At 38.2% G+C, this 12,484-nt stretch overlaps 3 protein-coding genes across 3 annotated transcripts; all 3 read right to left on the minus strand.

Moving 5' to 3' along the window:
- Positions 1-2,495: 2,495 nt before the first annotated feature.
- On the minus strand, positions 2,496-7,485 carry GCK72_013913 (uncharacterized protein; the record flags this gene model as incomplete). Its single annotated transcript, XM_053730058.1, has 13 exons — positions 2,496-2,686; positions 2,732-2,917; positions 2,965-3,047; positions 3,101-3,236; positions 3,327-3,668; positions 3,714-4,019; positions 4,066-4,464; positions 4,792-5,743; positions 5,789-5,885; positions 5,931-6,766; positions 6,816-6,881; positions 7,267-7,341; positions 7,393-7,485. 13 exons carry the CDS (start codon positions 7,483-7,485, stop codon positions 2,496-2,498), a joined length of 3,762 nt encoding a protein of 1,253 aa, XP_053584830.1.
- Positions 7,486-8,228: 743 nt separating this feature from the next.
- On the minus strand, positions 8,229-9,088 carry GCK72_013914 (uncharacterized protein; the record flags this gene model as incomplete). Its single annotated transcript, XM_003107855.2, has 4 exons — positions 8,229-8,614; positions 8,666-8,770; positions 8,817-8,967; positions 9,011-9,088. The coding sequence occupies 4 exons, from the start codon at positions 9,086-9,088 to the stop codon at positions 8,229-8,231; spliced, it is 720 nt and encodes a 239-aa protein (XP_003107903.2).
- Positions 9,089-9,341: 253 nt separating this feature from the next.
- GCK72_013915 (uncharacterized protein) lies at positions 9,342-12,022 on the minus strand (the record flags this gene model as incomplete). Its single annotated transcript, XM_053730059.1, has 10 exons — positions 9,342-9,512; positions 9,560-9,805; positions 9,852-10,131; positions 10,176-10,435; positions 10,488-10,653; positions 10,701-10,936; positions 10,984-11,085; positions 11,129-11,282; positions 11,328-11,809; positions 11,852-12,022. The coding sequence occupies 10 exons, from the start codon at positions 12,020-12,022 to the stop codon at positions 9,342-9,344; spliced, it is 2,268 nt and encodes a 755-aa protein (XP_053584831.1).
- Positions 12,023-12,484: the final 462 nt, after the last annotated feature.

Below are 12,484 nucleotides of genomic sequence, written 5' to 3' on the forward strand. Positions count from 1 at the left end.
ATAAATTCCAATATTCACCTATGAATATCGTGTGAATCTACGGAAATCCGAAATCCGAAACGTGTCTGTTTTGAAGAGAAAGATGAAAGCGAGACGCCGATCGGAGAGATTAAAACCGAAAAACTGGGAAAATAGTTGAGAAAATGAGGAGATTTCGAGAGAAACAAGAGAGACGATGAATTGTTTGGGGTTCAATGTGACGGCCTAATTGCCTTGTGGAAACGATGATTTTTCGTTCGAAAGTGAGAGGAAAAAAATATAAAAAAGAAAGAAAGAAGAAAAAACAAACATTTTTTAGGTTTCCTGTTGTTTTCCTCAAGATGGGCGGTCTTTTTAGTTTAAGATTTCGGTTTGAGTGACAAGTTGAAAGGGATTTTAGGTTTTAGGTTTCTGAAATATACAGTATGACAATGATGAGTAGTATCTACTAGATTCTTGTCCCTTAATTACGGTACTGATTGATGAAGACTAGTTGTGACATCTGGAAGTTCTAGGCCATAATTCATAATTAAATATAAGTTATGATGTGAAAACGACACTTAATTTCTCTAATTCCTCAATTCTGTCCTTTACAAATGGCTTCGAAAGCCCTCCCTTCACACTCGAACTTTTCCATTTTTTGTCATTTTTCTTGTCTGAATCCCTCGAGAATGGAAAAGGGAGGGGCCGCCGTCAAGCCCATAAATCAGTCACCAAATAAATCTTTTCCTCCATTTTTTCTGCAGAAAAGTTCTGGCATTATTTTTTGTTTGTTTATCTTCCTCCTCTTTCCTTTTTTCTTGGTCCCCTCACAGCCGTTTTCCAGCTTCATCATTTATAGATGAAATCGAAAAAGAATGTTTTTTTTTCTGGAGCATTTTCTAAGCTCTCAGGGGATAGAGAATTTAAAAATCAACGAACAAGAGGCGGGAAAATACAAAACAAAAATATTTACCATATTTCAATGGATTGAGCCGGAACGGGATGGTGACGAGTCGGTTGAATTTCATTTTGGAAGAAAACGAAGAAAAACGAGGGAAAATGTCAGCGGAAGAATGAAAGAATGGTGCTTTTTGGTAGTGACGCAACTCAAAAAACTTTGTTCAATTTTTATTCGATTCAATGAGTTTCAAATAGGAGAAACGTTCAACAAACTTGACAGGTCATTGACCTCCAAAAGAAGGAAAATAGTTCTGAAAATGAGGAATCAAGTGTTTGGAAAGTGGAGGAGGCAAATTAGAGATCAGTTGATTCACTATATAGAGACATTTCAATCTGAGCTGAGAGGTGAAATTAGAGATTTGGAGCCTAGGTATCTCGTGAGAATTTGCAAAAGGTTTTAAGGAATCAGAAGATTGAAATGGAGGACTAATCCATGTTGGGGACGGAAAAAGGGACGACACAAGTTGTTCTCTAGATCATTCTAGGATCAAGTATATTTCGAAAATGATATTTGATCACTCTTTCTATTATCACAAATCACTTATAGACGGACCACCAGGATGAGTAAAAGAGAAAGTGAAAAAGAAGAAGCTCAAAAGGATTATGCCCTTTTCGTAATGAAGAAGACATAGAGAGAAAAAGAGAAAAAGAAGAAGAATGCACTCAATTCATCAAGTCTCTCCTCCCTCGCAGAGGAACTAAAGAGAGAAAAGCGACCCAAAAATGCAAAGAGATAGAAAACAAATCAAGAGACGCAGTTGAAAGGAAGACAGAAAGAAGCCCCCCGCATCCTCTCATTTTCAGGCAGACCGACGGAGAGAAGAGGGCGCACACGCGTATGTTTCTGTTTCTGTTCTGTTTCTGTTGGGTGGGAGAGATGTGACGAAAAAGTTTGGGAATACAATAAGAAAGAGAAGAGAAATAGAGAAAAACATTGGAATATGGAGAAGAGAGCGCGCGCCGGGGCGAGGAAGCGGCCGTTGTTGACGGGGCCCCCGGAAGAGTTAGAGGTGAAAAAAGAGTGTGTGGGATGAAGAGAAGCAGAGAAAAAACAGAGAAAGAAAAGAAAGGCGCAGAGACTATGACACTAACAATGTATTTATATAAACATTTGTGTCGTAGTGGATAGCATGGATATTGGCAAAAAAGAGATGAAGAACAAGTGCATTTTGGTTGAATGGTCCTTTTCTGAAAATTTGAAATTCTCCGGCGTCCAAAATGTTGGTCGACGGTCTTCTCTTGATGAAATTGTATCTCTTTTTCATTTTCGATATTCTCTTTTCTCCCATTGATACTCTTCTGTCAGACACAAATAAAACCAAAATAAAAACAAGTAAAGTCTCCAGAATTCTGCAGATTTTCTGAGAATAAGTCTCCTGGGTGTCATCGGAAAGTCTTATTTTTGTCAACATAGTTCGTTCCACTGGCAAATCGAATAATATTTTCATTTATTATTAAAGAAGATTGAATAAAGCAGTGACATGAAAAAGAAACTAGACATGGGATAGAGTTGAAAAATGAAAGGATAGTGGCTGAGAAGAGTTCAATTTAAGAAATAAGATATTTATGTGAGTTCAATGAACCCCATCGGTTGGAATATCGTACATCGGTTCATCGTTATCTGGCATTGAAATTGGTGAGAGCATTGAAGTATCCTCGAGTGCTTTGTAGACACGACGCACACGGATTGTTGGTTCCTCGTCCACATTTTGATAGTGATAATGAGAATTGTGGTGAATGCTGTGAGTATGATGAGTCTTTGTGTCTGGAAATCCGGAGATTTAGTTCTGAATCTAAACTTCCAACTCACTGATTCCAGAGTTTTCATTAACAACAACTGCCACTCCACCACCGAGTGAATAATCGTGTCCATGGTCTTCAACAGGTGAATGAAGTTCTAGATGATGTCGTGTCAAATGATCTCTCTGTCCATGCTCATGCAACTCAATCTCATCCATTGGAATTGGTGGCATTGATCGTGGGCGCGGCTTAATTTCTGCAAGAAAAAGTATTGCTTCAAATAAATTGAAACCTGAGGAGTACCTTGCTGGAAGTTATGTCCTGGTGGAGCAGCCCGAACTCGGTAGATCACTTGTTCAGTTGTGATTGGCTTTTCGTCGTGCTTACTGAAGAAGCGTGGATTATGAATGGTCTCCCATATGAAACTTCAGGAACTCACTTGAAAAGTTTTGCCAAATTTTTAACATGACCGACATTAACTGGTTGGTAATCCAAAGAAGTGACAGATTTCGAGCTGTGAAGGGTGATGTTTTCAGAATTCTCGTTATCGAAGTGTACATGTTGATGGTGAACATCTGGAAATGCAACATGATAAAACAATTGTTTGATCCGAAAACCAATGTCATCAAAAACTCGTCACTCAAACTTTAGTAGTTTCCACTCACCATGATAAGAATCTGAATTTCCATTTTCAATTTTAAGTGGAGGCGGAATATTCTGACGATTCAGAGAGTTCGAATGATGAAGAACAGTGGTTGTTGTAGTTGTGCTGACTGAGGAGTTCACTGTCGACCCTTCCTTTCGGGTGAATGGAGAATTCTCAGGGATGTGTGCTTCGATATGCGACCTCTTTGCTGCCTGAATCTCTTTTTCTTCCCATTTATTGGATTTGCTCATCTGACGAATTGCTTGATTTGTTCTTGCCAATTCATATTGAATGTCATGTTCATTTTGTTGTGAGTGGTGATGCTCATGATGTCCGTGATGGATTGTGTCATAGTGATGTTCTGAAAAAGTGCTTCGTATTTTGAAACCATGACCCAATTCCTCACCTTGATCGTGTGGAACATCATAGACTGCTTGTCCGTGTGGTTCATCATAAACAACACTTGCTCGATGTCCTTGAGCTCCATGAACATGATCATACACATGAGAGTCAGAGTTAACGTGTTGAATTTGTGCTTGTGGATGGACATGAACTTCAGAATGAATGCGGTGGGCGTGGTCTCCATGAGCATGATGCTCATGAGAGTGATGATCATGAGAATGACTGTGAGAATGTGTTTGAGCATTGACGGTATGGGAATGCACATGCGAATGGGTTCGATTCTCCAATTGGGAATCTTGTTCTGCAGAAGCTGAAAATCGAAATGGTTATCATCTTTTTCATTTATCTAAACTTACCACCATAGGCATTGTACCGTTCGATACGCTCATGAACATAATCAACATGTCCAGCCGAATCACTGTGATCTCTTGGACTTGTTACACCTTCGAGACGTGGGAAATCGATTGATTTCACTTCTAACCCGGGAGTTGTTGGACGAGAATTAGCACGAGATACTGGATGACTGACTGGACGAGCCATATTCTGACGCTGCTCTTCTTCGAATTTACGACGAAGAATACCTTGTTGGTAGATCAATTCGTGGAAGATAACTGGTCCCAGTGGCTTATCAATGTGTTCATCGGATTCCTCTTCTGGTTTTGGAGGTGGCTGCCACGCTCTTTTTGGCTTCTCTGGTATCACAAAGACATCGGGAACATGTACTGGTTGAGGAAGTGGAGCTGGAGTGTTCTTGCCTGAAATCGGGTTTTGATGTATGGTGAAATGTGAAGCTTTTTCTAGCCTCTAACAACTATTTCAGCGAGGAATGACTATTAATAATGTCTAACCTGATCTTGACTACTAGCGTACTTACGATTTGGTTTCTTCCGTTTATCACACTTAATCTTACAAGGTGATGAAGGAGTGGATGACCCTAGTAGATTGTTTATTTCAACTTTTTTATTTGCGGATATTGTGCAAAACACACAAACGAATCCCCGGACAACCCTCACATGCGTATTATATACATATAATAATGATAATTCGAGCAATATAAAGTCCCATTTTATTTTTCAACTCACTCTCTTCAATTTCCTCGTATGCATTATATGCATGTTGCTCTTCAATCAATCTGGCTGCTCTGATTTCTTCTTGTCTTTCTTCATATTTCCTTCTCTTTTCTTCTTCCAAAAGTCGCTGTCTGTCTTCATTTCTCAATGATTCTTCCATTTCTCTCACACGATCATGAACACTCTTTTCAAGTCCCAAATTCTTTTGATGATCGTCACTTTTATTGAATGTTGGAGACACGGAAACATCCAGTGCTTCTCTTCCAATGTAGATCTCATCGTAATGACGTTCTGCTGGAATCGGAGGTTCTTCAACGGCTTGAACTGGGATCGCCACGTGGATTTCTTCAATAATTTGTGGTGGTGGAGGAGGTGGAGTCAATGGAGCACTTGGAATGAAAACGAACTGATCTGGATCTCTGTTATAATGAAGTTCAATGAGAGCTGGCTCATAAATTTCTTCATATTCTGGTTCACTATCAAAAGTTTCAATAATCTCTTGAGTTTCATACGGACGATAATGAGGATACTCTTGAACAAGTATTTCCATGTGTGGAAGATCTTCAGTTCTGTGAAGAGCCACATAGCGAGAAGCCAAATCAATATAATCTGGGAATTCTGGAACTTCAAACTCTTGATGTTCCAAGTCCTTCGTATGAGACAGCACGATACGTGTCGAGTTGTCATAGTAGTCTGGGTGCTTGAGAGCAATGAACTTGTGATGAGCCAGATCAGAAGTTCGACGAAGAATGATTCTAGTTGAGTGATCATAGTAATCAGGGAAAGAGAAAGTCAAATGGGTACTGTGCTGTGGAAGATCTTCGGTTTTTTGAAGGACAATGTATTCTGGTTCAGGAGTTTTTGGTGGGGGAATAGGAGATTGACGACGAGAACCATCGTAATCGGAGTACTTTTCAAGATAGTCACGAGAATAGGAATAGTGGAGGGGTCGAGTGATGTTGCCCTGGAATTGGTACGTTGGATCCTAAGAATATCTCAAAAAATATACCTGATAGTAGCCTTTTGGATCCAAGAACATGAACTTGCTGGGGTCATAATAGTCGTGATATCCTTCTGGCATTTCAACGCCGGGTGGGAAAGTCGATCTAAATATAAATTCAATTTTGATACTGCAACAGTAATTTTCTTACTTGAAATCATATTTTCTCTCGTAATGACTTGCGAAGTTCTCCACATTCGTTGTTGTTGTATGTTCGTGAGTTCTCCGAATCGGCTGATCATAAATGTGTTCTTCTTTCTTCACTGGCATCTTTGGCATTACTTCTTGATTTTTTGGTGGTGGAAGTGAATTTCCATAGTGACCGTAGCCTGACATGTATTGTCCATAACGAGAATGATAGTCGTGTCGAGTGTCAACACTGTACAAGTTGCTCAATGATTTGGTTGTGGAAGAGACTTGATCCAGGCGTGGCCGAGAGGCAACATGCGATGACGAGGACGTTCCATGAGTTTCAGCTGACCGTTGTTGAACTTGAGACGACTGTTGTTTAGTTTCGTGAGCCACTGATCCCATTGATTTTGAACGAGACATCCCGAATGAAGTGTATGCATCTCCGTTACTTTGATGGTAGACTGGATGAACAGAAAGAGACAATTCACGAGTTCTGATGTGATTCTCTTCTTTCTCAGAGAAGAACTTTGCAATTCTGGCGCTAACATCACCAGCAACTTCATTGAATTGATTCATTCCAAACGGATGATCTCCTGCTCTCAATGTCAATGTTCGATCTTCCAGACGTCCAGAAACACCATCTTCTTCATAAACTGCCAACTCATGATCCCATTCTCCTTTTCCCTTTGGAAGTCTCTGTGATACCATATGATGATGTGATTGATCTTCTTTAATGAGTTCATCTAAAGGTGCATCAATTGTCTCCACATACTCCAATCGTTCCTCATTGTTTGGTCCGTAATCTTGAGTGCAATCCTCAAGACGTTGCACCTGGTCAGGAGATGGGACAGATTTCTGAAAGCTGTTGTCATTTGATGTTTGACTCTCACGTCAAAACACTTACAGATCTATAAAACTTCTGCTCGACATAAACTCTTGTCAGTGATCTTCCACGACGTTGGAGAGAATTCTGAAATCCAAGTGTGCTAAATTATTCAATTATTATTATTCCCATGGACCAACGATAGTGATCTTGACACGTCATCACTTCCTACTCTATTTCGTTTTATGACACCTCCCTTCAATATTTCCAAACAATAGAGAGGGGAAATGGTTATCAGTGAATTGATGTTTTACTACGCTCAATGTGGCATTTGCCACAAAATTTTTGATGAGTAATTAAAAAAGAAAAGGATTAGAGAATGAGTCAAATGAGTGGGGGAAAGAGAGGTGAGAAATGTCAAAATTTAGCCTCTAAATTCAGAATGTTGCTAAGAAACAACTACATTTCAAAAACTACAGAATTCTCTAAACGAATGATTCGAGTTTGGAATTCAACTTCAGAATATACAAACCTCGTTGTGTTTTGTGGTCAATGCATAGATGTATCTCCTGACTCCCAAATACCCACGACCACGGTTCTCTTGTTTCTGAAATTCAGATTAACATTGTTTTATAAAAGATTTCTTCGAGCAACCAACCTCATTTTCTCGTCGAACCTTTTCATCCAAGTCCACACATTTTTGTTTGACTGCTACAAGTGCTGTGTTCAAATCGACTTGTAGGTCTCCCATGCTGAAAAACAAGAAAATGAATTCAACAATAAAACATCAAACAGCTTGGACACAATTTTCAAGAAAATCATCTCAGAGAACTGATGAAGCGAATAAGATGTAGACAACACAAAAGTTGTTCTAAAACAAAACGGAAACTATTCTGTAAACTACTTTTGCTGAAAATTCCAAAATGGAATTAGTCAATAAAAATGTTGGAAATAGTGTTGTAGAGAGTGGGTGCACCAAACACAATCAACTCTCAAATAGGCGCAATTTCTTTCTCTTTTCTTGCTCTACAAAAAATAGATAAGAACTCCGCTTTAGGTGCCTTCTATGCCACAATCTTATCAGTTTTTGGGAGAGAGAATGTGTGGAGGAGGAATGTAACGGGGCCGCCCGTTTTCGACTCCTACTCTTCCAAAATGTTGAACAAATATCAAGTTTATGACAGGTTGAAGGGGCTGGAATTATATGACACAATCTGAAAAAAAACATGAGTTGAACATGAAAAGAGATGGAACGGAGTTCGAGTTTTTAGATGAGGGGTTTTGTAGTTTTTTTTTCTGTTTGAATAAAATGTATAATGTAATGAGTAGTACTAAAAGGTTTCTACAAATAAAAATCTGTTTATTAGCAAACAAGTACAATAGTAGTTTGAGTCATGGATTTAACTCATATAATTGAAATCTTTATTGATAATTCAACAATTCGACGTTTGAATTCAATGAACAGAATAAACAACTAAATCATCAATTAGATATTTATAGAGTTGTAACAACTCTTTCGACATAATACCGATCTTCTGGAAATACGTGACGTGGAGCATTTGCAATAACATAATCTGGAATCCTTGTGGTTCTTGGACTGACAATTCGAAGAAGAGCATGCTCGAAGTGGATCAAATCTTTCTCACATTTCCCACAAATATCATAATCAGCACATTCGAGACAGTGATAACGACTTCCGTGAATTGGGAGACGACAATGACAGCAGTGGATATGGAAGTTCGCATGACTGCTGGCTGAGCTGTGTGCTCTCGATCTGTCATCAAATCGAACGGAATGCCGATGAGATACTTGGGATGGTGTTCGGATTATTGGGATCGTTTCATAGTAATTATTATGCAAACTGGATCGACGGGTCGTTTCTGAAAATCATGAAATTAAATGAGACATTCAATTAAACAGCGAGGGCTTACCTTCCAGTCGAATGTATAATTGAGGAAGGACATGATCTTGATTTTGAACACAATCCATTACTTGGAATGAGTCAGTGAGCTCATTTCTCGCTCCTAGTGTGCTATCTGAAAGTTCTGATTCAATTTTCCAATGGATACTTGGATAGCTTACCAGAGAAAAATCGATATGTTCTGTCGGATGGAAACATTTCGTGAGCAGCTTCAATAATTTTTTCCATTGCATTATACTTGTTTAGAAATAAAACTTTTGATCTCTGATAACTGTTGTTGTAAAATGTGACGTGGATATCTTGCGGGATTGTCTGAAAATAAACTAATTTCTCTGTCATCACCCAATAAACTCACTGAAAACGATCTACTCCTCCGGAAACTTCTTTCCACTGGAATCCGTTCCATCAGTCGTCTATAACGTAAACTACTCATACCTGAAAGCACAAAACACAATTTGGATTAAAATTAATAAATTTCACACAAAAAATATGCCGAAATACTTTTTTCGAAAAAAAAGAGGAAGGAAAAGTTAGGAATTGAAAAGACCGAAATTCAAGTGAAAACTGTTGTGTCAACGCTGCGTCAAACTATTTTGATAAGATAACATTTCCCTCACTGTTAGTCATTTGAAATGATGGAAAAAATGGAGCTTCATTGAAATTTAGTACTCGAGAATTTCAAGAATTTAAGAAGGAACAATCAATTTGTTGTTAGTGTGGCGGTGTTTTGATTTGAAATAGTTCGCTCCTTGTTTACAAATAAAAGCAGGCCTTCTCCTCTGATTCGTTCGGAGCTCTTCTCGAAACTTCCGACGATCTTCGTGCATTTTCTTCCTTTGACACTCAAATTCATCTTCCTGAAATGTCGAATTTTAGCTTCTCAATTTTCAAGATTCCAACTCACAGTCATTTTATCCTTCAACAACAGAACTAACTTCTCTCCGCCATCAAACCGGATACCGTATCTTCGTTGATACCGTAATCTTGTTGCTGGATCAAAACTCTGTTCCATCATCAAAATGATAGCAGACCATTGACGAAGCCATTCAAGAGAATTTCCAGAAACTTCTGTGTAAGTATTCGTCATCATGGCAATGAGCATATTAATTAGGAGAAGAGTTACAAGGAGCATGTAGACTACGAATGTGATCTGGAGAATTTCAAACATATGGGACACTCCTAAATGAATTACTAACCTTTCCTATAACTGTATGCTCACATTCCTCCAGTTGTTCAAAGAAAACAGTGAATTCGGTCAATGACATTATGAACATTCTAACATAACTTTCAGCAACATTACTCATTATACTAGGTTCTCTATTTCCAGAATCATTTCTTTTGTATCCCAGAAAGATGACATAAAATGCTTGAGAGAAACCAACAACAATGACCAAATAGATCAAGAAGAATCTCATTAAATCTCTGATTATGATTTTGTAAAGCATCAAAACGAATGGTCCGACTGACTTGAATCCTCTGAAACAGTTAAATCTCTTTTTAGATCGTCTTGACAAACCTACCTGCAGAAAAATAGAAACTTAAGAGAAGTAAGCAGAACTATAACTATCCAAACAATATCTTCTGCCTCATCCAAACAAAAAATTCTCAAAAAGAATGTGATGACCATGAGAATACAAGAGAATAGAAAGATGGCTTTGGCTGGGAATCCGGATAGACCGAGTACATACAAATGATATCCGACGTTTTTTATATGGAGTAGAGCTTGGACAAGGTATAGAGTTGCTCCAGTTACACAAATCAAATGGAGAAGGTGATAGATCTGAAAGTTTGAGAAGAAACGTCAGTACCAAAATATTTAAGTTTTAAGTTACAATTGTTGAAACTGCAGACTCATTGAAACTTCTTGTTTTGAAATCATAAAAACAAATAAGATCATTCGAAATATGTTGTTTTCTTTCAAATGGACTTGGACGAAGTAGGAAACAAGATGTGACGCAGACGAAATAAATACAAAACATGAAAAGTTGAGCGAATAATCTGAAATAATATAGTCTTCCACTTTTCATCCTAAGGTAATACCTTACGTTTTTCTTCCATAAGCGATCCATTTATGATGTACAAGTTGCTCCAGGAGGTGTGGAAGTAAGGATAAATGCTCCGCTTTTTCTCCGTAAACTGCTATTGTCAATACTGATTTCTGATTGATACTTCCACTTGTTGGCTCAATTGAATCCACGTGTTCAAGGGGATAAGCAGCCGATTGAGTTCTACCGTATGTCCAATTAACTGTTCTCTCCTCTTCAACTATTTTCTGCATCATCTTTAAATATTTTAGTTGAAAACGAACAACACCTACGCTATCTCTACCTCTTTCTTTGCTAGGAAAGCAGCAAGGGTCAATGGAGTTAAATTCTGCCGATTTTGAATGTGTAGATCAGCACCCAATGTCAATGCCATTTTGAACATTTCCTAAACCCCCTTGATATTAAATACAGCTATTCTTTTCACTGACCCAATTCTCATGGATAGTACAAATATGTAAAATGGTGTTTCCGTTTGTGTCCGCTGCATTAACATCTGCTCCGTGAGCCACCAACATTCGAATACATTCCGGTTGACTGAGACAAGCAGCAAATGAAAGGGGATATTCACCCCAATAAATATGGCTAAAAACGAATTGTAATAACTGAAAACTGGTAATTTTCACTCACCCAGGATACTTTGTATGTTTACTAATTATAGCATGTTCTACTTCTGGATGATCAGTTCTAGAGCCTTTTTGATCATCACAAGTAAAGAAATTTCCAGAACATCTTGCATGAACATCAGCTCCATTCTTCAATAAATATCTTACAAACTCTGCATTTTCGGACACGATTCCCATATGCAGTACAGTTTCACCATAATATTCATCACTCAAATAAAAATCATTGATTATTTTTGGAAAGATGGCGATCAATCGTTCAGCAAGTAGCTTCATATGATCAGGAAGGCCTGCTAAGAAGCATGTATGCAAAAGAGTTTCTCCAACTGCTCCACGAGAATTCAATTTCCAACAGATAAATCGACATTCTGTTGATGGATTAGTTACAGCAAAAGTGTTTCCTGTACGTTCTTTGTGTCTTTGAGCAATTATATCTGATAACGGTATCATTTCTCCCAGACCATTATTGTATAGCATTGGTTCTACTTTCTGAATCAGAACAACGGTAACAAGGTCTTTTGATAAACTCACCTCCAAAATCTGTCGATTCAATTCTTCATGATTTCCAGTTTTGACTGCTTCCATTGCCAAGTCAGCAAGAAATCCACGTCCACTCATATCAGCCAGTTTATTGATGGCGTTGTTAGATGCATTCACCTGATTCTTGATACCCGCTGTAACTGCACTTGAAGCATTACCCATTTCGAAAGTATCTTGTTAGAATATTCAACGATTTGTCGAGAAGAAGTAAGGTGGGAAGGAATGTTTTGAAACTCGTCGACACAAGGCAATGACTCTTATACCGGATATGTGACATTTCATACGACTGAATGAGTTTTTCTAATATTTTTCTAATTCTTTGCTGAACTCATTCTTTTGTCAAATTAAATAGTTATGAATCACTGCCACAATTGGAGTCACACAACACGTAAAGCAATTCATGCTGTAGTTTGAAAGTTTCTCAAGATTTAACACTACTTTAGTTAAGGTTGATTGGTGAAAGAATGTCGTCAAACGACTTCCAAGTTTGCTGACAGCATTCTTCGATTGCACACCCAGGCTGGAAAAATTTCCTTAATTTGTATTAACCATGAACAAACAATAATTCGGAATAAACGAGCAACTTTATTTAAAGGAACGTTGGATTATTGAGATTTGTGGCCC

This window comes from Caenorhabditis remanei, chromosome IV, assembly GCF_010183535.1.
Source record: "Caenorhabditis remanei strain PX506 chromosome IV, whole genome shotgun sequence".
Lineage (NCBI taxonomy): Eukaryota > Metazoa > Nematoda > Chromadorea > Rhabditida > Rhabditidae > Caenorhabditis > Caenorhabditis remanei.